This window comes from Sceloporus undulatus, chromosome 1 (assembly GCF_019175285.1).
Source record: "Sceloporus undulatus isolate JIND9_A2432 ecotype Alabama chromosome 1, SceUnd_v1.1, whole genome shotgun sequence".
NCBI classification, from domain to species: domain Eukaryota; kingdom Metazoa; phylum Chordata; class Lepidosauria; order Squamata; family Phrynosomatidae; genus Sceloporus; species Sceloporus undulatus.
The window spans coordinates 84,141,080-84,168,414 of NC_056522.1; the positions used below are offsets into that span (position 1 = coordinate 84,141,080).

Genomic DNA, 27,335 nt, shown 5'->3' on the forward strand with positions numbered 1-27,335 from the left:
GAATTATTGTAGTGTTTCTGACAGCTAAAAAAAGTATTTTTGTCATGCATACATTTCAAAATCAGATAAGGTTGCTTATAGCAGTAATATGGCTATTACCTACCTGAGACATGCCTTTGTAAGAAAATGCATAGTGAAGAACACCACAAATCTTATGGTGACCACAAAATGTATTCTCCCAAAATGTCAGTTGCCTTTGGTCCTTTTACCTAGATTGTTGCCTGCATTTAGATAAACAGATAATATTGATTTGAATAATGTGAAAGGTATGTTTGTTTTCACTTTAACCTGGGTCAATCTGGTTTGGCAGTAAACAAGGATATGCAAAGCCTGTGTCTTAAGCTAAGTTCCCCCCTCTCTCCCATGGTCTCAGCTACTAATATCAGGTGTCTTTGCTTTTCAGTACTACATCAAACAAATGTTGTGGTTTTTTATATTGGATTTATTTACATGGAATTTTATTTATCACTACACTTGGTAACAAAACTGAAAAGCAAAGGTTCACACAAGAGTAATGGGCTAATGTAGCAAAAATGTTTTGTAGAGTTGCAGATCTCTCATTGCACATGCCCAATACTCTAATTCCATATTGTTTCTGATTTCTGGTTTGCACAAGTGCTTTGTGTATTAATTCTGCACAGTAGCAGATAATACTGGCTGTTTTTATTGTAATGATACCAGCCCTTCGTTCAGTGCGGGTACAAATCTTGGTTCAGTAATAGTGCTAATACAGTATCAGTAATACAGTAAGCTTTTGGTGTAATTGGATTGTCTGCTGCATCTTATCCCAAATATACATAGATATAGCCTGGAAATACAGGTCATAAGACCACTACTTTCTTTCAAGCTGAAGGGGACAATATTATTGAGAAATAAAGTTGTGTTTGATGCATTGTGCTGGTATACAGTTAAAGCTGTAGCTCTGTAGTAGAACACATGCTTTGTATGGCGAAGTGGTACAACACATGTCTTACAAGTTGTGTATTTAAATGTAATCTTTAATACTTACTGGCATAAGAAAAACCGATCTCAAATACTGGCAGCATAGACCATACTGAACTAGATGAACTACTTATTTTTAGACAGCCTCACCTCATCATTCATTCCAATTATACGTGTGTGTATATGTGCCTTCAAGTCACCTGTCAACTTTTGGTGACCTGATGAATTTCATAGCATTTTCTTAGGCAAGGAATACTCAGAGTTGGTTTGGCCAGTTCCGCCCTCTCAAATATAGCATAGTGCACCTGATATTAATTGATGTTCTCACATCCAACTACTAACCAGGACTGACTCTGCTCAGCTTCTTAGATCAGACAGGATTTGGTCCCTTTAGGGTAGTTAGACCCTATCATTCCAAATATACATCCCATTTAGTACTTAATAAATTAGCCAGGGGCCAGGTTTTGCTGTAACCTTCTCTTCAGATTTTCTCATATAATAAAGTCTGAAGATGGTGAAAATATTGTTAATATTCAGAGGAATTTCTACATGTTTTGGTTATAAATTTACAGAGAAGAGAAAAAATAATCTGACTGAACTTTGGTTGGGTTCACAGAAGCAGTGTTGTTGAATATCCAATCTCTTTTTATTCCAGTCTGTTATAGAAAATAACAAATTTTTCGAGCAGTATGAAGTTACATATCAGATCCTGAAAAAGGCAGCTGACATGTATGCAAAAGCTAACGGCTCTTGTAAGTAGCAATGTATTTGATCAATGTTATTTTTAAATGTTGTTGGATTCCATTTTTGTATGATCAAGCTAAGCTGTTGCTAAGCAATCTGATAAATGACAAAATTAGAATCCAAGTGTGTGAATACAGAGGGTGCAAGCAACTTGATGAAGACAGATCAGAGCTTGGCAAGAAAGTAGGCAGTCTGTGTTTTTGCAGCATGTTCTCCCTGTTGCACTAAAGCATAGCAAAGCAGTGGTCCCATGGCAACCTGATTTGTAACCTACCCTAACTGAATCACAAGATTTAGATTTAAGAGTGTTTCCTACTATGTGTGCACACATTAGTACCTGAAACATGCATGTGATCTGCACTTCTAAATGGAAATTTAAATGCAACCTTTCTGTTTTGTTTGTCATTTTGTTTGTTTTATGTACATATTTCCCTGTCATCCATAAGTCAGACCTCTATAAGACAGAAGTATTAGGATATCCCTTATGTATTTTATTGATCGTAGAAAGTACTTGATTTCTTAGCACTGAGACTCTGTTGATCATAAGGGATATTTTCTTTTCTTTCTTTCTGGGTATTAAGAACTGGATTTTTTAGGGAAATTACTGGCCTTCAGTTTCAGTATCTGTGATATGGCTGAGGTATACATATACACACTTCTAAATTAGGGCATATTTAATGATAGAATCATAGAGTTGGAGGAGACCTGAAAGGCCATCAAGTCCCCTGACATGTAGGAATCAAAGCACCCCTGACAGATGGCCATCCAGCCTCTGTTTAAAAAGACGCCATTTAGTTGATTAAAAAGCTTAAAATAAAGTAATTTAACTAATTAATTGATTTATATCTATTGTTATTGTTGTTTTTATATTGGGATAGTGAGTTAAAAATTTGGGTTAAAAATTTAAAGCCCTGTACTGTCTTTTAGCGGAAGAAATAGAGAGTGTTACAAGATTCATGAACGAGACAACAACACAGTGGAGGCACTTGTCTGTAGAGGTGAGAAGTGTGAAGAGCATGTTAGAAGAAGTCATCTCTAACTGGGACCGATACAGCAGTACAGTGGCCAGTCTGCAGGCCTGGCTGGAAGATGCCGAAAAAATGCTGAATCAGCCTGAGCATGCTAAAAAGGCAAGGAGCGCTCTTTATATAATACAGTATAATGCCTTTCTTTCTTTCTTTCTTTCTTTCTTTCTTTCTTTCTTTTATTTTTAACAAAGACAACAATCTAAACAACAATATGCACAGTAGCAGTAGATTCCCAAAGATCTGCATGTATCGTCTTCCCCAGTAAATGCACAATTGTATAAAGACAGATGCCAGACACTGAGATGGGTTAGATTGGATGACCACAACTTTGATACATCAAATACAAGCATATAAAATTAAAGACAATTACACCTGTTAGCAGGCAATGCAAAGACAAGGGGGGAGAGGACACTGGATTCTATGGTTTCTAGACCATTTACTGGCCAAGGAAGGCAGCAAGCATAGGAGTCCAGTAAGGATATGGCGATGCTTGCTGTATTTGCCAAACTATGGGGCGAGCCGAACAGACAGTAAAGGGGAGGCAATCTACAGACGTCCAAACTGCAGGTTAGCCTCTTCTCCACCTAAAAGCCAACTGTCTGAGGACTTGCATTCTCCTGATTTGACTAGTTCCTTATGTCCTCTTTTCCCTCGTTATCTGCCAGTTGTGACAAGCAGTGCTAGAAATTTTACCATGCTCAGACTCGCAAAAGTAAGTGGACATGATCCAAATCCCACAGTGGATGGAAGCCCCAGAGAATGTGAAAAATAATGTTACAATTACTTGGAAAAATTCCTTCCCAGCCTCGAAGGCAACCAGCTTCAGCCTGGGGAATAGCAGAGGATTTCAATGGTATGAAGAGTGTGAGGGTGGGTTATGCTGAAGATCTAGCTGCAAATGGCTGTTGGGGGTGCCTGCAAGACTCATGAGTTTTAGAGACTTTGTGAAATACCCTGATGTCTTGCACAATGGTTCAGCAGTCACAATACTTGTCTCAGGCCTAAGCCAAGCAGGAGCTTGGCTAGGCCTAGAAGCTGTGGTTCTGGCCAAGGGCTTGGTGCAACATGCCTCCCTCTGCAAAGGCATCAAGGGTAAGCTGTCTCTTGGTTTTTAATGATATTAGTGACCACCTGGAAGGCAGCCCATTTACTGTGGCCTCTAATCCTAGGATCTAGCAACTCCAATCAGATATAAGGTTCTGCATGCAGAATCAAACTCTAGCAAGAAGAGCCACTCAAGTGAGTTACTTTTGTTCATGTGATGGACAAAGATTAGTGGTCAAAGAGGAAAGTATGAAGAGAACGAGAGAAGCAATATAAATATTAAATTTGTATTACAAATTATTACAAACTACATTTTTTTTTCTATCTACATTGGGAAATATCCAATACTGTCATTGTAGTTGAGTTGTGGAAGCAGTTTCTTCAGGCACAAATGGCAGGAACAGTGCTATCATTGCACTCCAAAAGCTTCTGCTCTGCCAGGCCCTAAAAACCTGCTTTGAAGGACTGGGAAACTTTCTGAAGCAGATTTTCCATGATGAAGAGTCTGCAGTGTACAGATCCCAAAATATTAATGCTCCTACAAGTGTTATGCTGGATGTAGGTCTGCATCTAGAGATCAGAGGTTTTGGGAGCATTGACAGAGTCATCACAAAATATCACAGTAGAAATGGAAAATTCTGATCAGATTTAGACTTAGCTTTGCATTTTTAAATTTTTTTTTGAAGAGAAGGTAATTTTTTATTTAGCCTACTCAAGAATTAGGCTCTGAAGCTTCTCTTTTTGGTTTTAGGATATTTACTTATTTATTATTTATATTTCTAATACTTAAATCATTAATATACTTATAAATTAAAGTAGAAAACTAAAAGTGATATTGAATTAGATCCAAAGGATCAAACAATTTCTTATCATTTTTCCCTGCCCCCAATTAGTAGCAAACCTTTCACAACATCAAGGTATCAGGAGTCCATTCACACTACACACAATTATAGCACTGTTATTCCACATTAACCATGGTGCTATCCTGTGGAATCCTGGGATTTGCAGTTTAGGGAGAGATACTCAAATACTCTGGTTCACAGCTCTTCTAGTGCCTCACCAAACTAAAATACCCTTGATTCTATAGGATGCAACCCAGTAGGGTGGTCCTTTAATGCAGTATGACATATTTATAACATTTCAGCAACACTGTTCTGTTCTTCCTAGGATTTCTTCCGACATTTACCACAGTGGATGCAACAGCATACCGCTATGAATGATGCTGGTAATTTTCTGATTGAAACATGTGATGAGACTATTTCCAGAGATTTAAAACAGCAGCTGCTGTTACTGAATGGACGATGGAGAGAACTGTTTATGCAAGTAAAACAGGTAGATCTTTAGTGACTTTGAACACAGAGTTCTTAACCATTGACACACAGCAAGACATAGGATATATTTAGCTACTTAAACTATTTAGAAATGCTTATGATTTCAGTACTATATTTTCATTTAAAAAATGCAAACACATACCTCTCAAGAGAAAACCACAAACCCTTATGGAATAAAGTTCAAACATTTGTTCCTTAAACCCTCAGTGTTCTCTATTTACTCTGTTTTATATTTCTGCTTCCACAGTATGCTCAGACTGATGAATTAGACAGAATAAGAAAAGAATACTTGGATGGTGTTGCAACCTTGTCTGCTTTCACAGATGAAGCAAAGAGGAAAATCTGTATCCCGTTAGAAGTGTCCTTTCTAAATGTCAACATGTTTGTCCAAGAAATAGAGGCAAGTTTTTTTTCCTTTTCTTGAGTAGAACATCTTCTATAAATGTAACAGTATGGAGCACACTTTGTAAGTTTCACTTAATCTAATGGGTGGATTGGAATGTTCTTTTTGCTCTATCCTGTTCTGTCCATCCCAGGTGTCCCGGAAGGACACAATCTTGATCATTGCCTTCAATAAGTGATGTACCAATTTACATCCTGTGGACACCTCTGACTTAAATATTCACTTATTGGATGTAATGTGAGATCCTGCTAATTATGCAAGTGAAGAGAAGGATGCTCACTTTGGATGCTCAGTTTGTATAACCAGCAGATGGAATATCTACATTATGCATGGTTTTTACTGAACTTTTTTATTTTCTTACAGGATACTAAACAAAAAATTCCTGTTATGGAATCTCAGTACAAAATGGTTACAAGAACAGCACAGCTTGCTACCAAAGAAATTCCACAAGAGGAAGTCCATGAAATGCTAGCAACAATGTCAGGAATCAAAGGAAAGCTCAGCAAGGTAGTCAGACTTCTATGTCCAGAAATGAATCACTATTTGAGTTATTCTTAAAACCACTCTAGACTCTGGAGTTTATCAAACGGGAGGAATTGCTCTTAAATTCGAATGAAAAGAAAGTGGGGCCAAAACACTTTCACTTAAAATTGCTAGTTTTGCGCAATTACGTGAATATGCATTGCATTCGAATTGGCTCCCTATTGCCCCAAAATAGCATGTCATTGCCCAAATTTGCGTGTGGCAGTCTATCACGCAATAATGTGAAACCACATGACTGTGTTTGGACTGGCTTCCCATTGCCCGAATTTGCGTGTACTGGGTTGGGTTATCACACAATAATGTTAAACCCCATGATTGCATTCAGATTGCCATCGGATTATACTTCCAATTCCCCTTGTCTGATAAACTCCCCTAAAGCAGGGGTGCAGAGTCAATGAATTACAACAAAGTTGCATGAAGTGCAGTCGATGGGCCACGTGGTGTTACCTAGGGCCTTTTTATGGCCCATGGGGCTTCTCATTTATCCAAAGAAGTTTATCCCCCAAAATTGCCTCCAAACGCATTTCACTTCCTCTTGTTAAAAAAAAAAAAAACCATCTAAAATGGCTGAGGGTTAACACATGTCAAAATTGCCCCCATATGCCCTAGAGGATATCCTATGGAGGATATTTGATTTTGGAAATTTGATTATTATTTTTTGCAATGGCATGTATTGGAGGTGCAGGGGGGCATAAATGAGTGGTTGTAGGGGCCCTGTGGCTCAATTCCAATTAGTGTAGATGTGAGGTGGGGAAAGCTAACGCTTTCTTCTCCTCATTGTCCCTGAAGCAGCTGTCATAGCTGCTTTCACATTGGTGATTGCATAACTGAAACCAAGGTGCCCACTGGTGTCTCTGGGAATGGAAGAAGGCTTTAGGCCCTCTTTTACATATTTACTGATATCTTATGTGAAAGGGTAAATAATTATAACTGTACACAGAAAATAATAAGGAAACACAAAAATATGAAATATTGACAGAAACAAAGAGTAGGAAGAAAATAATTAGAATGTGATACAGAGGAATGATCGTATCAGAGACAGAACTGAGCAGGATGTATCAGGTAAAATGAGCCTGGAAGAGTAGAACAGAAATGAGCACAGGAGAGAAAGTAAGGAGGAAGGAGCTGATGCTGAATATAGAATAGGAGAAGAACATCTCACCCACATAACATCTAATAATACTGAATGACGATATGTTAAAGTGGCTATAGAGTGAGCAATATTGTAAGGAACAGGTTGCTATTTTTATGTTTAGGTTGGTGGTAGCTTTGACCTGCATAAGTATACAGGATCATAGCTATTTAAGTTTAAAACAATTAATCTTTATTGAATTATTTACAACATAAAAAGGGCAATACCAAAACATTTCCAAATTCTTACTCCAATATTTCTTAACCCTCCCCTCCCCCACCCCACCCCCTCACTTTCTATTTCACTTACTGCTTATTTATTAGCTATAAAATCTCTATTTCTCAAAGATCTATCATCCTTACTTCCTTATCTCATCGTCTTTCATTCTATTTTGCTTAAATCCTAAGTTTATACAATAATTAACTCTTTATCTATAATACTACACAGCAACGGTATTACTCCTTATTACCTTATTTAACCTTTCCCTTTTGAAACAATTCTCTTATTCTCGACCAAGTTAAATTATTTTCTTCTCGCATTTCATCTTTTAATTTCAAAGTTATGGTATCCATTTCTATGATTTCTAAACACTTCCCTAACCAATCCTCCACTTTCGGCACTTCCTTATTTCTCCAGACTTTGGCAATTGTTATTCTGGCAGCGGTGATTAAATATAATAGTGGTTTCAATTTTGGTCTTAAATCCTTGTTTTCTACTATGTTTAAAAGACAGAGCTCCGGGACCAGAGGGAATTCCAATTGTAAAATTATTTCAATTTTCTTGTGTACTTCTCTCCAGAATTTTTTTATCAGAGGACAACTCCACCACATGTGAAAAAAACTTCCTGTAGTTCGTTCACATTTCCAACATTTTCCTTTATCATTCTTGTATATTTTCGCTAATCTATTCGGTGTCATATACCATCTGTGCATCATTTTGTAGAAATTTTCTTTTAGATCCATACACAACGTAAATTTTAAATCCTGTCCCCAAGCTCTTTTCCATGCCTCGTACTGTATGTTCTTCCCTATATTCTGTGCCCATACAATCATACAATGCTTAATTTGTTCTTGTTCCAATTCAAGTCTCAAAATTAGATTATAGAAGTTTGTTATTTTTTTCTTATCCTTATCCATCCATATGACATCCAATTCTGTCTTCTTTAAAGTTATACCTACATTTTTTCTGTCTGCTTTATATTTTTCCGTTAATTGGTAATATAAGTACCAATCTATTTTAATTCCTTCTTTTAGCATTTCTTCCCTAGATTTCATTATAATTTTTCCCTCCATTATCTTTACATAATCTTTATATTTTAGCCAATCTCTTCCCTCAATTCTGCCCTTCTTTAATATTGCATCGTGAGGAGAAGCCCACTTTCTGGTAACTTTGTATAATATTTTTCCTTGTATTTTGTCCATACTTTATATAATGCTTTCCTTACAATATGCTCTTTGAATTCCTTGTTTAGTTCAACTTTATTCCACCACATATAGGCGTGCCACCCGTATCTTAAATTAAATCCCTCTAAATCTAATAATTGCTCATCCTTTAATTCCACCCATTTTGTTATCCATTCCAAGCAACATGCATAAAAATATAATTTCAAATTTGGCATCCCTAATCCTCCTCTTTCTTTGCTGTCTGTTAATATTATCCAATTGATTCTGGCTTTCCTTCTTGCCCACACAAATCTCTTTAGATCCCTATCCCATGTAGTGAAGATTCCCTCATTATGAATTATTGGTAGATTTTGAAATAGCTATTTAAGTTTAAGATGCCCAGTAATGGAGAAATTAATACGATAAAATAGTGCAACAATGTTGGAGAGTGTTGTGGTGTTGTATCACTTTGATTTAGGAATTTTAAAATAATATTTCTTTTCCTTTCAGATTAATGAATCCTGCCCAGTTGTTCTCTATGAATCTCAACAGCTACTTCCTCACTTGGAAGAATTAGAGAAGCAAATTACAAATTTTTATGAATCTCTTGAAAAAGTCAATGAAATTATTTCTGTCCTAGACCCTGAAGTACAGCCTGCTGAAGTTTTTAAACAACAACATCAGGTATCATTTACATGACATTTGAAAATGAGGTTTCTTTGAATCTAAATAGCTTGATGTATTTTTAATAATAATAAAATCATGCCTTTTTTATGCAGGATACAATTCTCTTTCACTGGATGAAATTAAATTGGAGTTTGCACTATGCAGTTTCTTTAACAACACAGTCAAAGGAAGTTGTTCATTAGCTTCAACATACAGTTGAAGAAAGAAGGGCTTAAATCAGTGCTACAGCTGTTCTTCACACGCACACATCTTCATGTTCAGTTCCTGGCACCTCAGGTAGCAGGACTTGGGAAGACCTGAACCTGAGCTCAGAGAACTGCTCCAACACAGAGTAGACAATATTGGGCTAAATGGGCCAAAATTATGGACTCGCAGTTGTAGAAGTAAAGAATGCTCACAAATTTTCTTGACCTTAATGTGTATCTCAGCATATCAAGGCATTCCGTTGAAAAAAATAGTTTCATGTTTCAATTGATTTATATATAATTTTTGGCAACAATTTTATTTGCACAAAAGCAGTGTTTTCTGCTTAATAATGTCTGTTCAGAAATTGTATTTTTCACGAAGGACTATGGCTGGAATGCTGTGGGGAGTTATGAATTCACGAGTAGTGAATCCCATCCTGATTTCTCCAGTCCCTGCAGTGGGGATCTGTTTTCCTTTCAATTGGTGTCAAAGTCTGCCCACTCTCTTAGTTCAGTCTTCTGTATATTAACAGCAAAGAAAAGAAAAAGCAGTCTACCATGGATCCTGACAATTTGGTAGCTGCTGTCAGACTTTTCCACCTCTTTCTGTGAGCAATCTCCAGTGTGTCAAGCAGAAGCCCTTTCCCTGTTGCAATTGCCCCTTGTTCCGGAGACATCTTGCTCAGGGAAATGAGGGGAGATACTGCCAGTTAACTGCTTCCTGAGTGATAGGGGAACAGACCCTCACTGGGAATTGAGGAAGTTTTACAGTTCTTATGAATCTCCTAAACTAGAGGCTATATAAGGATTGTGACTAGTTTACAGATTCATAACTGTCCAACAGAATCCTGGCCAATTTTTTTTAATGAAAAAACCCCCACCCATTTCATTCAAAAGCTTGTACTATTTATTTATTTATTTATTTTGCAAAACCATCCTGAAATCTTAGAGAAATTACTGGAAAATGTGCACAACCACTTGCAATTTCTCTGAAAAATCTTGTGGAATTATTAGTTCTATAGGGTAAAGCAGCTTCATACATTCATTTGTAAATCAGTTATACTAAACCATTACAGCTTTTTCTCCATTTGAAAATGCAACTGATGCCTGCACTTCTGCTATTCAGAAAGTATCTGTTCATGATTTCTAATACACAATTTCTACTAGCATGACATTGAAAACAAGGATATGTGATGAGAAATGATGCAGCTGGTGTCATACTCATGTGCAAAGAAAAACACTGTTAGTGAAAGCCAAACTAAACTATGACTGGAATCTTATTGGTATTGTAAAACTTTTCAGTTCCCTTACACTTGTGGTTGTACTTTTTTGACTGTTGTGGAATGAACATTCAGTTCATGGTTCTGTAAATGGAACTCCACAAGTGTAACTGTTCCACATAGACTTAAATCCTGTGGCTGGTCTTGACCAGAGCAGAGCCATTGAAGCATCTGGATATATCTGTGTGGTAACTTGACATTTAGCAATGGATTCAATAGACCTATTGAAGCTGAGACTATCAACAGGATTCCAGCCATACGGCTGCTCATTTTGGGGTGATGTATTGAGTTATCAGTGGCCTCAATGCCTCACTTTATTCACTGGGGTAGCAGAAATTGCCACTATGTTCCCTGTTGCAGTAAGTCATGGGACAATAAGCAGGCACATTGGCAGGTAATCAGTTTCACTCTATATCAGCAGAAGAGTGGTGTAGCATGACGACCATGTAACAATGTATATTTACACCTTTTAAGCACAATGTAGGATCATAGCCAAAATGTTATAGGTATTCTTTTCCAGTTCTTTCTTTCTTTCTTTCTTTCTTTCTTTCTTTCTTTCTTTCTTTTTTACAATAGGACATCTTCACCACATGTGTAACCAAGATCCTACTGCTTGGTTGCATCTCCAGCATTTACTCTTCTCTTTACTCTGTTTACTCTATAGATTTTGGAATTTTTAATGGAGTTAAATCCCATCTTTGGGTCATTTTTAAATAGTTTTCTTTTAGATCTTGGCATCTAGTAAATTTTTGTATCCTTCTTCTTGAATAAGCCTTTCCCTGCCTATATCTAATTCTCTTGATAATATAACTTTATGTAATTTAGATGCTTTCTTCCCTTTCATATTTGTAAGAATTTTATCCAATTTGTTTCCTTCTTTTTCAAAGCCTTCCATTTTTATGTCCATTGCAAATCTATACTTTAATTGTTTATATGAAAACCAATGTAAGTTTAGATCCAATTCTTTCCATTCCTCCATAGATTTTATTGTGAATTCCCCAATAAAGGCATTGGATTGATATCTGAGGTCCAAAACACACTGCATAAATAATTCTGTTTGAGACTGCTTTTATTGTCCTGTCTCTAGATAATTCTGGGAATTGTGGTTTATTGTGCCACCAGAGCAATCTGACAGAGAAGGCTAAAAGTCACACAAAACTACAGTTCCCAGACTTCCCTAGCATTGAGCCAAGAAAGTTAAAGCAATCTCAGACTGGATTATTTCTGCAGTGTGTTTTGGACCTAAGGATCAAATCAAACATATGTATTGTCCTGCAACAATTTCTTCACTTATATATCCCTCAATAATTGAACTTGCAAATTAGACCTATATTTCCCTTCTAATGACTAATCGCAAAATAAAATGTATTTACTATGCTTTGTTTTGTGAATAAATATATGCCTAATCTGAAGGATGTATATGTGAGGAAATTCACTTGTGGAACAAAGCATGGGTTAATTGAATGGAACATACATTTATATTAACATCTAGTTTGAGCCTTCAGCATCAACTCCAGGATCTAGGGATAGAATTGTATAATTCTGGGTACACATGGTAAACATGATGACTTTGGAATCTAATCTTACTTACAGCTGATTGCTCACTCAGTATGACAGTAAAGTTTGTAGGGCACTGACAGTCTCATTGACAAAAATCATATTTCAGTAAAACTTTATAGGTGATTAAAGGAATGTGATGTTGTCTAGTGAGGCCATTTCTCTAATGCAAGCCCTTTTTGAGGGGATTATCCTGGCTCCAGAGCCATCACAACTAAACTAAATAGGTTTATTTTTTCCTTAACTGGATTTTCTAGTTGAAAATCCAAGACCACCTGCTCAGTAATTCCAGGCCGTGAACCTTTTGAACTTCATAATAGAGGATATGTCTTAAAACAATTGAAATTGAATATTTAATATATATTGTATAATATACAGTTGAATATATAATTCATTTATGTATTTATATAGCATCATCAAATGTACATTGTTCTGTACAAAGATAAAACAGACTTGGTGTTACCTTATTTTGTTTTGTTTTGATGTGGCTGTTTATCACAGCTTGAAAAAGATATTTTGGACTACAGATTCCTAAATCATGCAAACAGAATAGCTAATGTCTTGTGGCCAGGCTGGCTGGAGAATCCTTTAAGTTGAATTTTATTTGAACTCTTTAAATTGAAAAGTAGAAATTCAATGCTGTCCTGTTTTTCTTCTATCGACTGCAGTAGTAGGGCAAGACAAGAGTAATTTAAATCCTTATTCTAATTATATTCACTAAATAAGTTCTCTTGATTGCATTTCAGAACATTTTAGTAACAAAAAAATAATAATTGGGACAAAAATATTTATTTCTATAAAACTTGCATATTGTGAAGAATAGAGTGGGGGTTCTGTGCAAAAATGTTTCCAGTCATTCATTTTTTTAAATCAAAAATGTTTTTGTGTTGAGACAGTCATTCTTGTCAATGATGAAAACATTTCTGAGTATGTTTTACATCACTAACTGCAACATTACACATCTAATCCTAAGAATTCACTTGTCAGTCTTCTGTTAGAAGATGGTACTTTGAGACACAGAGGTGATAATTGAAAGTCTCAAATCAAGATGGTCTCATTCCTGGAAACTGAATTGACATTCATGCAAGGCCATAGAACAGGGAAGAGAGGAGCCTTTTGACATTTCATTTTAATAACATCTTAAACCAGCTTATCTAAAAAATAAGGTCTATATTAAACAATTGAATACTTAATTTGTAATTCTGTATCACTGAAAATAGTCAGGAACAATGAAAAGCTATAGGATTTTGATACACATAATCTACACTCAGGATTACAGCTTTATTAAATTAAATTCTCCTGGGAACACATTGCTATAGCATCTATAATCTTAAGGAAGAAGACATTATACTATGTAGCAAATAAAGTTGAAAATGACACCTGCAGTCATAACATATGAACTGTACAGTAATTCTGACTACAATTTTTTCCTTAATTATTAAAAAAAAAATATCCTTCATTTTACTTCAATGTTTTCATTTTCTTTTAGGATCTTGTAGCCTATCAAGAAAATTGCAAGAAAGCTTTGTCACTAATAGAGAGAAATAGCCAGAGCATTGCAAAATTGTTGGCTTCAAGTAAAGTTTTACATCACTTCAGTCTATCGGTTCTACAGAAGAAGGTCAAAGAAATTCAAGCTGCTTTTCAGGTAATGTTTTGAGAAGAGTGATAATACATTCTGGACAATTTCTGGCTTGAGAGATTTATGCTACCATCTCAGATGGCAGGCAAGCAAGACAAATTGGCTGTTTGAAGACAAGCTTCTGCTTCAGAAAATGAAAAGTGGAATTGGGCAAGTGGTGTAGAGCAAAGGGAGGGGGTGCTTCATCATTTGATTTCTCCAACTTTTGTTCAAAATCTTTTCTCTTTCTTCCCTCAATAATTCCTATTAAAAACAGTGTTCGTTATTCACCAGAAACATAGGTCCAAAATATACTGCAGAAAGAATCCAGTTTGAGACCGCTTTAACTGCCCTGGCTCAGGGCTAGGGAGTCCTGGGAACTGTAGTTTATTGTGGCACCAGAACTCTCTGACAAAGAAGGCTAAATGTCCCACAAAACTACAGTTCCCTGGATTCCCTAGCATTGAGCCAGGGCAGTTAAAGCAGTCTCAAACTAGATTATTTCTGCAGTATGTTTTGGACTTTAATCTCAATTTGTTTTATGTGAAAACATTTTTTTTCAGTTTTCAAATGTGGGTTTTGAGTACTGTAGTTACTATTATAGGTAGGTACTGTAGTTACTATTATAGATGTAATTTTCAGTTTGATTCCCAGTTAAAAGAGTCCAAAATTCAGATTGTTTCAAAACTGGAAGAAATGCTAGAAATGCAAGGAATAAACCAGTGTCTATTAGTTTTGTCACTTTCTTTTTGGACTGCCATATAACATGCAGCTGACATGTTTGGTAATTATCTTTCTCTGTTTTTACTTTTAAAATAAGAACATGGCAAAGAAGATTGATGACTGGAAGAAAAATGTTGAGGCAAATAGTCGTTTGATGAAGAAATTTGAAGAATCTAGAACAGAATTAGAAAATGTTCTTCAGATGGCCCATTGCTGTCTAAAGGAAAGGGGCAATCCTGAAGAACTTCTTCGGAAACATACTGTAAGTACAATTCCTCACCTCCAGAAAAATTCAGAGTATTAGAGGGATCCATCCAATGATAGCTAGCAGTTGCTATTGTGCTCATATGCATATGAGATGGGATTTTAACAGACCTTTACAAAATGCTGTAAAATCTGATCAACAATTTTTTGACAGAGAATTTTAGTAATCGCTCCAACCAGTACTTCAGTAAAGCTGTACTGAAATTAATGTGTGTTAAGTCTTGCAAATAGGCTGAATTTTTTTAAGGGGGGGGGGGAGAGAGAGATCCTGTTATGCACAAATCCTTTCTGCAGACTGAACTGTGCCCATGACATAATTTGAAATATGACTCAGTGAGTTTCCATGTAGAGAGGTGTAGCTATGGGGGGGGCGGTGAGGGGATGAGAGCATTGCTCTACCCAAATAATAAGTCTGTCCCCAATAAAAAAATTCCTTCAGTCCCCAAATTTCTAGCATTGCAGTAACTCAAAACTTTAGTTGACCATTTTGAAACATAGTTTGGGATACAAAGAAAAGGGGCAACCAAAGTTACCAAGGGAATGCAAACACAGGAAATAAAAGAGTTCCAGCTATGAATGATGTTCAGCATGTTTCTCTCTGGTGCTAGAAGTTTGGGGTCTGAAATAAACTTTTTTTTGGGGGGGGGGGTTAGAGTCCTTATTTGTAGGGGCACCCCTGGCTATGTGCCATCTATACTATAAAAAATGCAGTGTTCACTTCCATGGTGTGTTTCTGTATCTACCCATCTCTTTCTTTTGCTGCCTGTAAGAGTAGAGACACAAAAAGAAGACCGTGTGGGAAATCCTCACTGGCCTCCCATTCTGAGTAAATTCTGGTCTACTGTGATCTCTGATTTATTGGGAAAAGAATGGTAAAGGGGCTATGATTAGCATCTTCTGTGGTCACATGTGTAGTAATGGACTGTAGTCTAATTTAGCACCTGGAGATCATAGTAAAATTAATACAATTCATCCCATCGTTATGACCCTTACCAAATACAATGTATTCTGGCTAAAGAATAAATATGGCTTCTTAAGGATAAATATGCTGACAATAGGAAAGATTCCAATTACTTTTATTTATGTAGCATACTATTAAGTTAGTGATTTGTTTCTTATAAGAAAGACAGATGACCCAATCCAGATAGAAGCCTAACTTGCTTAAAGGGGAATTGTATGACTTTGTTCCTTGTTCTAGTCTTGAGTAGTCCCCTCATCTGCAATTCATTATGGGAAAAAAAAAGCCCATCTTTGATCCAGTGGTTTTTCCTATGCAAGATATGGTTCAAAACACACTGCAAAAATAATCCAGTTTGAGACTGTTTTAAATGCCCTGGGAGGGAATTCTGGGAACTATAGTTTTGTGAGACATTTAGCCTTTTCTGTCAGAGAGCTCTAGTGCCACAATAAACTACAGTTTCCAGGATTCCCTAGCACTGAGCCAGGGCAGTTAAAGCAGCCTCAAACTGAGAACGAGATGGATATATAATCAGGAAAATGGTTAAATGGAAACCTCAAACTAGGGTTCCAATCTGGTCTTCTGTGCTTGCTACTGAGTAAACAAAAAGGTATTGGCTAGCTGCAAGCTGCATTAAAAAGTAGCACATATTGAGTCAGAGAGTATGGGCTGAGTTCAGATTTAGAGAAAAGCTGACTAAGATGCCATTAATAAAAGCAGCTTGAACAACTATAGACTGCTTTAGTTGAGGATGTGAGATTTAGAAACAAAACATCTGGTTTCCCAGGCAATAGAACTAACCTCATGAATATTTGCATTATCTTTCAAAATCAGGAATTTTTCAGTCATTTGGACCAGAGAGTGCTAAATGCTTTCCTGAAAGCTTGTGATGAACTTACAGACATCCTTCCTGAGCAAGAACAACACACTCTTCAGGAAGCTGTTAGGAAACTACATAAGCAATGGAAGGTTAGTGTTCATACTGATCTCAGAGCAGAAGTTACATACTGTAGCCACAGAACTCATTCTGCCCAAGCTGGTACCCTGTTTGTCCAGTTATTATTCTCATACTTGGAACAAGCAGAATGGAAAATCCTTCAGTGTTATACATTGTACATATTGTTTTTGTTTTTATACTGCACCTTGCATAATAATCTTATATTTAGCATTGAATGAATAATGAATAAGGTGATCAAGAGAATAGATAACATTTATTCTGTATAATAAACTGGCCCAACAGAGTTGTATTTAACATAATTATTTTAATTGGTGAACATCTACCATATATACTCTATTATAAATTGACCTCAGGTTTTGGGGCTACAGTGATGGATTATGATATGATTTATGTGTAAGTCGAGAATAAAATTTGGGGCATGTGACAAAGGATCTATAGGATGAAGCAAAGGAAAATGATGCCAAAGAACTTAACAAAATTCCAGCAGGCATAACTGTTTGTGCTCCCACTAAAAATGGAATGGATGAGTGAGCAGGGGTGAGGTGTGGGTGCTTTCAGGACAGATTACACTTTTGCCTTTCACCAAGGGATGGTTGCCTTTTTATAAAAGTTAAAGTACAGTACTTACTTTGACCTGTGGATAAGGCAATTCAGGTTTTGGGTCATTTTGGGAATAAAAATTCTAGACTTATACATGAGTACAGTATATACAGGATATTCACCCTCCAGATACAAGTTGTACAGTTAAGTATTTCAAACACAACTTGAAAACCCCTACTCAAAATTCTTTTCCTCTGGCTGTTATATCAGCAGAATTATCTCATTGGATCCTGGTATTATATAAATATCCAAAATCTCCCACATTTAGATAGGATTAAGAAGTTAACTTTGCCTCCATTTATCCATCTAATGAGCTTCCTGTTACTTTTTCTACTCTGGACAAATTGTTTTTTAAAAAAAATAATTTCTCCCTGAATGAGTTTCATGTTCATTGCCTCTCCTGCTCCCACTGTTCATGGCATATAGGATCTCCAAACAGAAGCCCCATACCATTTGCTTCGCTTAAAGATAGAAGTGGAGAAGAACAAATTCCTAGCATCAGTGCAAGAATGCCACACAGAACTAGCTCGACAGCAAGACCTGATGTCCAAGGAGAGCAGTGAGAAAGTAATTAGGGAACACAAGGTAAGCCTCAAATATAGTAGATGTTGAGAGCAGTTCATCCACATGCATATACCCTTGCCCCTTGAAGTACTGTGCAAGAAGACTTCACGTAAAGAAAAGAGTTGTGTACATTTCTTCATGCAACAAGTACAACAGGAACTCCGGGGATTAGGTTGGTAAATGAGAGGAAAGAATTCTTCAGCTTGTATTGGAAATTATACTGATGATGCTAATGACAGTAATGATGATGCTAATTACAGAAATGACAAGATGGCTTCAACGCTTATACAATCTTAAATATATAATCTCAATAGGAATGGTAATGCTAGTAAGGACTGCAAAAAAAGTAATTTAAAATGAAATATCTATGCAAGTCATAGACTTGCATAACAAATATGGGTTGATTTTTGAACTCACTGTATATACAGTCATATGCTGAGCACAAATCCAGTCAGTCCACATATACATTTTCACTTGAATCTCAATAGCTTTAAATATTGCTAGAGTCACAGTACAGTTCTATGCATGTTAACATGGAAGAACAAGCCTACAAAGCACTGCAGTTCTTAGGGTTCCATTCTTAATATTTTGGACTTTACGTTGTCATTGAACATGATCTTAACATGATAATTTAAAGGTTATTTGTGTCAGACTTACCTTTTATAAGTCCACATACATACTTTGGATGGAAGGTACAGCACGCTCGCATCATACGCGGGCGCGCTCAAGCTGCAGGGCGCGCGCAGGCAGAAGGGGTGGCGCGTCCCATTCAATTGAATGGGCGTGCGTGCCTGTTGCACCCCACATGCCACCGCACTGCCATGCCACCGCGCACGAGCCCCATTGTTTTCAATGGGGCTTGAGCATAGGCGGAATTTGCCTTACGCGGAGGGGTCCGGAACGGATCCCCCGCATAAGGAGAGGGCGGACTGTATATTCATTGTACTCCATCTATGTCACTGGAGTTAGCAAATATTCCTTTTTTGTGCCCTCAGTTGTTCTTTGGTGATAATGGGCCATTACAACTATGCGAGAAAAGATTACATCTGGTAAAAGAACTATGCCTGAAACTTCCAGAATGGGATCCACTTAAGAAAACCTATGAAAGTACCCAAAAATGTCTCAGTGAACTAAAATCCCAGGTTGCCAGCACCTATACCAAACTAATGGACCACCCAGATAAATGGAAAGACTACAAGAACAGGTATTATTTATGTAGCTGTAGTAAAGACATGGTAAAGTAAACAGTATTACTGATTAACTGTGCCTCATGAATAGGCAGGATCATGTGCTAGGACAGTGATGGTGAACCTTTTAGATGGCGAGTGCCCAAACTGCAACCCAAAACCCACTTATTTATTGCAAAGTGCCATATCCCTCTGGCTTTCTAGTAACAAACTCTGGCAAACTCTGTGCTGGGGTGCCCACAGAGAGGGTTCTGAGTGCCACCTCCAGCACGCGTGCCATAGGTTCACCATCACTGTGCTAGGAGATCTAGAGAAAATTCTTAAAATCTTACATATGTATGATAGCAAAAGGCACAAAAATGTGCCCAGAAAAACTAGAAACTCTGGATTAGACAAGTCTCAGACAGAGTGATTTGCAAATATATGTACATATGTTTCCTAAGGACAATTTCAACATATTTTTTTAACCCCTTGCGCTATTTGAATCCCAAAAGAGGCATTTTTTTCCCGGTTTACTTTCTGAAAATAAAACATTATGAAATTGCACCCTGTACCTCTGGAGGGCTGTGGGGAACATTAAAAACAAAGCTTCCAAAAAAAAAAATTGAGAATACAGGTAGCCTTCAAAAAAGTCTTGAAAGTATATGTGGCCCATTAATAACTGACTTTCTCCCACCCCTGCATTAAATTAATATACAATTGTCATGATCCATTTCATTTTTATGTTGTTGTTGTTTTTTCAGATTTTCTGAATTAGAAAATTGGATTTCATCAACGGAGTCCCAGCTTAAGAAGATTAAATATGGTGCCACAGATACTGCTAAATATAAACATTTTAAAACATCAATAGAGGTATATTTTGAATTATTTCAGATAAGGAAAACATTTTAGTTCTAATTCTAACAAGCTGAGATGAGATGGTAGAAAGTCAAAGTAAATAAACCTCTTTCTGTTTCTTAAGTTTTTGAACTGGATCAAATATACAAACAAATATATAAAAGTGAAATGTGAAAGAATTAGTAACACCTGTTCAAAACCAAGTAAGACTAGTTAAGAAGAGAATACACAGAATTTGTACCAGATAACGGGGTTTCCAAAAGCTTCTTAAAAATGATGCATTTTAAGGCATCACTATACAGCGAGAAACTGTTAAAATGACCTTGATGAAACATGGAGAGAGAGATTCTCTCTCACACATGGATGTGGTTTAAATAATTATATTGGCAAGATTTAGCAGTGCATAGACGTCTGTTCTCTTGTAAAGTACATGATTATAGTTTCTTATTATTATTGGCAATAACCTTCTAAAAATGTCCATCATTAGTAAAAGGGAGTCAATTTACGTCTGACATTTGAATTTACTATACACATTCCAACTCTATGATTCTACAATTCTATGAATCTTATAACCAGAACTGCTTAGGGAAGTTGCTAGTCTTCTCTTACTGGCAGGGAATTGTAGTTGACATTAAGGTCCCCTTAACACTTAATAAGGTTCGGACACCAAATGTGAGGTATCCAGGTAAAAGTAAGTAGTGCCATTCTGGATCAGACAAAAGTCCAGCCTATTCCACCATTCTGTCTACACAGGGGCCAACCAGTGTCCTACAATGTGAATGGAATAGCACCCTCTCACTCACTTCGCTTAGTCACTGGTCCAGAGAACTACATATTGATACCGGATGTAATATATAGCTACCATAGCCATTGATATGCTCCATAAGTTTATCAGTTCCCTTTTAAAGCCAACCAATTTTTTAAAAATTTCTTTTTTATTAAATAAAGTTACAGAATAAAAAGAATAACAATGAAAAAGTACATATAATTTTATATAAAGCATCAGAATCCTATAATAAACTGTTATATTTATACAAAAAAGAATAAAGCAATAGAAAAAATAAAAGGAAAAAAGTTATGAAATAATAAAATAAAAAAGGGATAAAAGGGGGTGGGGGGAGAATATATCTAACTAGTACTGTATTAACACCATTAACCTCCTCACCTTAATGTAATATTTGGCTTCCCACTAGTAGTGACTTCTAACTAGTAGTTAATATATATATCCTATTATTACTCCTCCACCAAAAAGAGAAAGGAAGAAAAGAAAAAAAATTAAATAAGAATAGAAGATAAAAAAGTCAATTTTTAAAATAAAAATACTTTATTCATAAAACAAAATACAAAACCTTGCAATCATAAAACTATGGTATAAAAAGTTTCATGTCGTTAAAAACTTTTTAAATTAAAATTTTACACAATTCAATTCGTTTAAAAAGTCATATTAATACTGTTATCTCCTTTTCTTCTTCCTCTCCCACCAATCTATAATTCAAATCCCAATATTACTATGTCTCCTCTTAACGCTAGCATAATCCATCAATGGTTTTCAAATCATTATAAAATCTTCCATGTCCTCACCATTCACTAAACTAATTAATTTTTCTAATTCATCTAGGTCCATCATCTTTTCCATCCATTCTAGAATATCTGGCGTTTCTTCTTTCTTCCATTTCTTTGCATAGTCTTGCAGCTCTACCCATATATATGATAGTTTTCTATTTTCTTTCAACCTTATTTTCATAGTCATTCATATTAAAACAAAATTAATTCAAGTCTGAACACTATGTCTTTCCCCAATATTTTTTGAATAACAAAAATGATTTTTATCCAATAGTCTTCAACTTTTTTTACATGTCTACCAAGTATTTCCATTTCCAGCATTTATCCATAGTCCCAGGGGGTCAAGTACCACCTGAAAAACATTTTGTGAAAGTTTTCTTTCAGGTCATAGCTGCATGTAGATTTCAATTCTCTAGTCCAAATCCTTTCCCGCTGACTCATCATAATATTATGTCCTACATTTTTGGCCCATTGAATCATACATTCTTTAATCTGATCCTTTTCCATATTAAATCTTAATAGTAATTTATATAATTTTGATATAGTATGTTTTTCACATGAGTTAGTTATATTCTGAGATTGTGTTGTTTTCTTTTCAAAACCATAACTTACCTTATCTTCCTTGAATCTTTCCCTTAACTGATAGGATGTTAACCACTTCATTTTAAAACCCTTTTCTTCCAAATCAGCCTGTTGTTTAATATTCCATTTATCTTGATCTTCCTCTAGTAAATCCCCATATGTAATTCAGTTTTTCACACTACCTAATTCTCTTCTGTGGAAAGCTTCTTGAGGCAATAGCCACCTAGGACTTTTGGAATTCAATCTGTTTTTATATTTATCCCAAATTCTTAGTAATGAACCTTTCCCAATTTCATTTTTTGAATTGATTCTTTAATTTACTCTATAAAATTGTCTTTATTTAATGTTTCTCTTTGGCTATCAGATAGTTGCATAATATCTTTTGGGGAAAGATACTCTTCTAATTGATCCTTTTGTATTTTCTCTTTTATATACAATAGTTCAAAATAATTATGAAAGATTTTTTGTATCTCCTTACTTTTTATTACAATTCTTTCTCCACTCATAATCTCTGAAAGCAATCTTTTAGCTCTTTTTTCTTAGTTTATAAACTAGCCTTCTCCCTGGTTTATTAGCTGATTGGTGTTTGTTTGTTTTTTGTCTTATATAGTCCATTTTTTCCCCATTTCATCAGCCAATAGCCTTGATACCTGACTTTGTCTTTTCTTCCATTTAATATTTTAAATTAAATTACCTCTAATTACTACTTTATCAGTATCCCATATTACTCTGTTTTCAACTTCTTATAGTCTTTAAGTTTCTCCTTACCATCATCTACTATTTCTTCCTTTTTTTTTTTTTTTGGTAGTAGTAATTCATTTAATATTCATCTAAAAACTTTATTTTTTTTTAAGAGTCATCATAATTGGGTTATGGTCAGATAAGATCTTTGGTGGTATCTCTACTTTCCTTATTGATCCTCTCAAATGTTTAGAAATCCAAATCATATCGATTCTTGACCAAGACTTATGAACTTCTGAAAAGAAAGTGTAATCTTTACTTGTACCCTCCTTCAGTCTCCATGCATCTACTAATTGTAGTTCTTCTGTCAAGTCAAAAAATTATTGTGGTAGTTTTTCTTGTTTCTTTTTAACCTCTTTTCCAACCCTTCTGTTTATCAGTGGATCAACCACTCCATTAAAATCACCTAGTATAATCTAGTTTTCATATTCTAGAGTAGTTAATTTACCCTTTAATAATCATTTACATTCCATATACTTGTATTAGTTTCCTAACCTTTTTAAATTCTTCTCCAGCCTCTTTCAAGAATCAAGATTTAACTCCAGTATGTTGATTTCTTCTGAATCTTTATCTATAGGTGTTTCTACATTCTTTTTTCTATCCTCTCTAACTTTTTCCTCGATCTTTCCTTCTTGTTGTGTTTGTCCTTCTTCAACATCAGAATCTTCTCCTTGATGACTATCCCTAAAATCTTTCATTTTTTTTATCAAAAAATCTCTTGCTTTTTCAACTCTGTTAATTTTACATGTTCTGCCTTAGAGGTAAAAATCACACCTTCCAATTTGTCCCAATAAAATTGTATTTTCACTTTTTTCTACTTTTCAATCAAAAAGGAGTAGTTTTTTTCTTTTTCTCAACAGTCTTGGTGGTATTTCTTTTAGTAAAATTACAATTTTATCATCAATTTCTATTCCTTTGTGGTTATGCACTTCAAGAATGTATTTCTTTAATACTTCTCTTCACACACTGAATGAATGATAATATCTCTAGGTATGTCTCTTCCTTTAGCTACTTCTGAACTCACTCTATATATTTTATCAAGTTATCTGCCAACCAGATTGGTGGCACCCTCTGTACCTTGTGGCAATAGCAGCAATAGCAATAGCAGCTTCGTTTATATACCACTTCATACCTCACTAAGAAGTCTCTAAGTAGTTTACAATTGTAAGCTAATTACCCCAAAAAGCTGGGTACTCATTTTAGTGACCTTGGAAGGATGCAAGGCTGAGTTGACCCTGAGCTCACAACCTTGTGGTTTGTGAGTGAGTGGCTGCAGTATTGGCATTTAACCACTGTGCCAATAGGGCAATGCTACATCTGTATGCCTTTCTGCTAATTTGCCAATAAATTATCTCTGACAAGTTGGGATTCTTTTGAATTGAGGTACTTGCAGTTCACCTATGCATACAATTAGCATATTTTGCAGTCTACACATTTTGTATGTAGGAACCTGGTGCCACTGGGGTGTAGCCCTTGGTTTCCCATGGTTTCCTGGGTGATCTGCTACTGTGGGCTTAAGTTGTTTGTTTGTGCTTTTAATTTTTGTTCCTATTGATTCTGTTTCAGGAAATCAGACAAGAAGCTTGCAAGCAAGGAGAAACACTCATCTGGTTGAAGTCTAGGCTTGCTGTCCTTTTTGATGTCTCTTCTAAGGAAGAAACCAAAAAGCAAGAAGATGAGCTTTCTAAACTTTCTGATGACTTTAAGAGGATCTTATCATTACTGACGGAGGTACAGTATAACTTCACTTTGGTGTCAGAGGAAACTTTTTTACTTTCTTTTACTTTTTCACATACATTAACCCAGTTACTCTAATCAACTACCATCCTCCCAGAATTTGCTCCCAGAATAGTAAAGAAAACTACAATTATTTCTTAACACTGACCTGTAAACATATAGCCAAACCCAAAATGCTACTAGCTAAACCCAACAACAGAAAAGCCACTGTGGAGTTTGATGATCCAGAAAATCACATCAAACTTTGTATTTGCTGGATATGAAGTATATAAACACTGGTATGCATATGTAAATAATATGTACAAATGAGGCCTGAAATACAGTGTTACAGTCTGCAATGCTCTTGTTCAGCCAGTCAACCAATTACAAATCCATGTAATAGTTACTTTGTCTAGGCCACATTTTACAAGCTTGTTTGCAAGAATGTGATCGCGAACGTTGTGAAAGGCCTTACTGAAATCAAGATATACTATATCCACAGCATTCCTTTCATCTACCAAGCTGGTAATTTTATCAAAGAAAGAGATAAGATTTGTCTGGCATGACTTGTTTCTCTGAAACCCATGTTGACTTTTTGTGATTATGGAATTGCATTCTAGATGTTCACGGACTCTTTGTTTAATGATGTGCTCTAGAATATTTCCTGGTATTGATGTCAAACTAACTGGATGATAATTGTTGGGATCCTCGGGTTTTCCCCTTTTTTGAAGATGGGGACAATGTTTGCCCTCCTCCAATCTAATGGGACTTCTCCTGTTCTCCAGGAGTTCTCAAAGACTTCCATGGGGGAACCTTCTGAGATTTCCCCCTTGTCTTTTTAGAAATCTCCAGGTTAAACTAGAAAATAAGCAAAATGAGACACTGAAGAGACACAAAGTAATGAGGGAGCCGAATGGAACGGAATATTCACATCAGTTTAAAATTATTTATGGTTATGATGCAACTGGAAAATAATAGAGAAGTTCTTCTCTGCATTGACAATGAGATCACATCTTAAGCATAGACATTTTGGCTTGTTCAATAGTAAAAATTAATAACTAATACATTTCATTGTAATCCTACCCGTCTCTCCTTACAGTTAAGCCAACTGGCTGAGGTGATTCCAAATTAGTGAATATAAGGTTATATCAGTAGTAGATATGGAATTGCACTGCAGTCAGAATTTATTTAAAGCAGTAATGGTATTAGTTTTCTGACTTTGAAAGTGCCCCGAGAGTTTCATTGTTGCTCCTAAACACAGATTGAGAAGACATTGGGTGCTGTTGGTGATTGTGTCCAGTACACAGAAGAAGTGAAAGGACATTTGGAAGAATTGATCACAAATTCAAAAGAAGCTCAAGAAGAGGTTGAGAGAATTTTAGATGTTGAAAGTTTATTGCAGGCACAGCAACTCCTTCGATATCATCAGGTAGGATGGCGTCCCACAAATAAAGCTTTTTTTCTTTTTGTAGCAAGTAGTTTTACATACACATTTGTTGTTGTTGTTGTTGTTGTTGTTGTTGTTGTTGTGTGCCTTCAAGTCATGTCCGACTTCCAACCTATTATTGGGCTTTCTTGGCAAATTTCTTCAAAAGGAGTTTGCCAAGGGCATCCTCTGAGTCTGGGATGCTGTGACTTGCCCAAGGTCAGCCTGTCAGTTTATATGGTTGACATTATCTGATATTGTTGTATAATGTTGTTCACTAGTTTGCCAGTTTTTTTTTTTTTTTAGGAAACAAATGTCAAAGGGTATTTCACCAAATTCTAGGTAGGTATTGGGATAGAGTGAACATTTACTAATTTTATTTTATGGAGAAAAAAACACCTGTATATTTTAGAAACTTTCTGATTTAGTTTGGTAGGTTCCAAAAGCAAAAGTAGGTTTGCAAAGCACCATTTGGTTTCATAGAAAGGCTTCCCAGCTTTTCAATTCTCTCGTATCTCCGATTAGTGATGGGAATAACAGGTCCAGAAGTTTCAGCTTGATGTGAAAGCCCTGTGGGCCAGGGGTTTTCCACTTAGACACCAGGCAGAGCAACTATATTTTCAGCAGTGAAAGACATAAATTATTTTTTGTCTTCTCATCTCTTTGGGAGGCTTGATTTACAATAATAGAATTATACTTTGTGATATTGGATTATAAGTTTACATCACACCCTTTCCCTTATACTACAAGCAGAAACAATGTGCTTCCTAGGACCATTTCATTAATAATATACAGGGTAAATCTTGGACTGCCACAGTCAGCTAATACTAGGACCCTTTCACACCACACAGTTACAGTTCTGTGATTTCATTTTAGCTACCATGGTTCCATTCTGTGGAATCATGGGATTCGTAGTTTGGTGAGGTACTAGAGCTCTCTGGCTATGAAGTCTAAATGCTCCTCACTAAACTGCAGATCCTAGGATTCCATAAGAACTTACCATGAGAGTCAAAGTGGAATCATAGCACTGTAACTGCATATTGTGAAAGGGCTCCCCTTTTCCTGCTGACCTTGTTGACAAGATACTTTTTTTTTTAATATTTTATTTTCAAATTTTTCCATATGACATATTACATTACAAAGCATAACATAACATTAATACTTACGTTACACACCTTCTCCATTCCCCCATCCCACCTCCCACCAACACTTGCATACCTACATGTCCCTCTGACATTTTGGTAAAATACATTTAACATAAAATGCACTTCCAGCTACTTGCAGCTTTGTACATAGATATATTCACTATTTTTCTTTATTTTGTTTTATCTTTCCTT

At 35.9% G+C, this 27,335-nt stretch overlaps 1 protein-coding gene across 1 annotated transcript in view; it reads left to right on the forward strand.

Moving 5' to 3' along the window:
• SYNE1 (spectrin repeat containing nuclear envelope protein 1) overlaps positions 1–27,335 on the forward strand; it is a 429,497-nt gene that overhangs the window by 110,079 nt on the left and 292,083 nt on the right. The window contains 14 exon segments of the mRNA XM_042446890.1: positions 1,598–1,694; positions 2,614–2,816; positions 4,926–5,090; positions 5,337–5,489; positions 5,856–5,999; positions 9,060–9,233; positions 13,748–13,906; positions 14,700–14,864; positions 16,659–16,793; positions 17,809–17,967; positions 18,942–19,150; positions 19,877–19,985; positions 24,423–24,587; positions 25,834–26,001. Of these exon segments, the coding sequence (XP_042302824.1) occupies positions 1,598–1,694; positions 2,614–2,816; positions 4,926–5,090; positions 5,337–5,489; positions 5,856–5,999; positions 9,060–9,233; positions 13,748–13,906; positions 14,700–14,864; positions 16,659–16,793; positions 17,809–17,967; positions 18,942–19,150; positions 19,877–19,985; positions 24,423–24,587; positions 25,834–26,001 (2,205 nt within the window).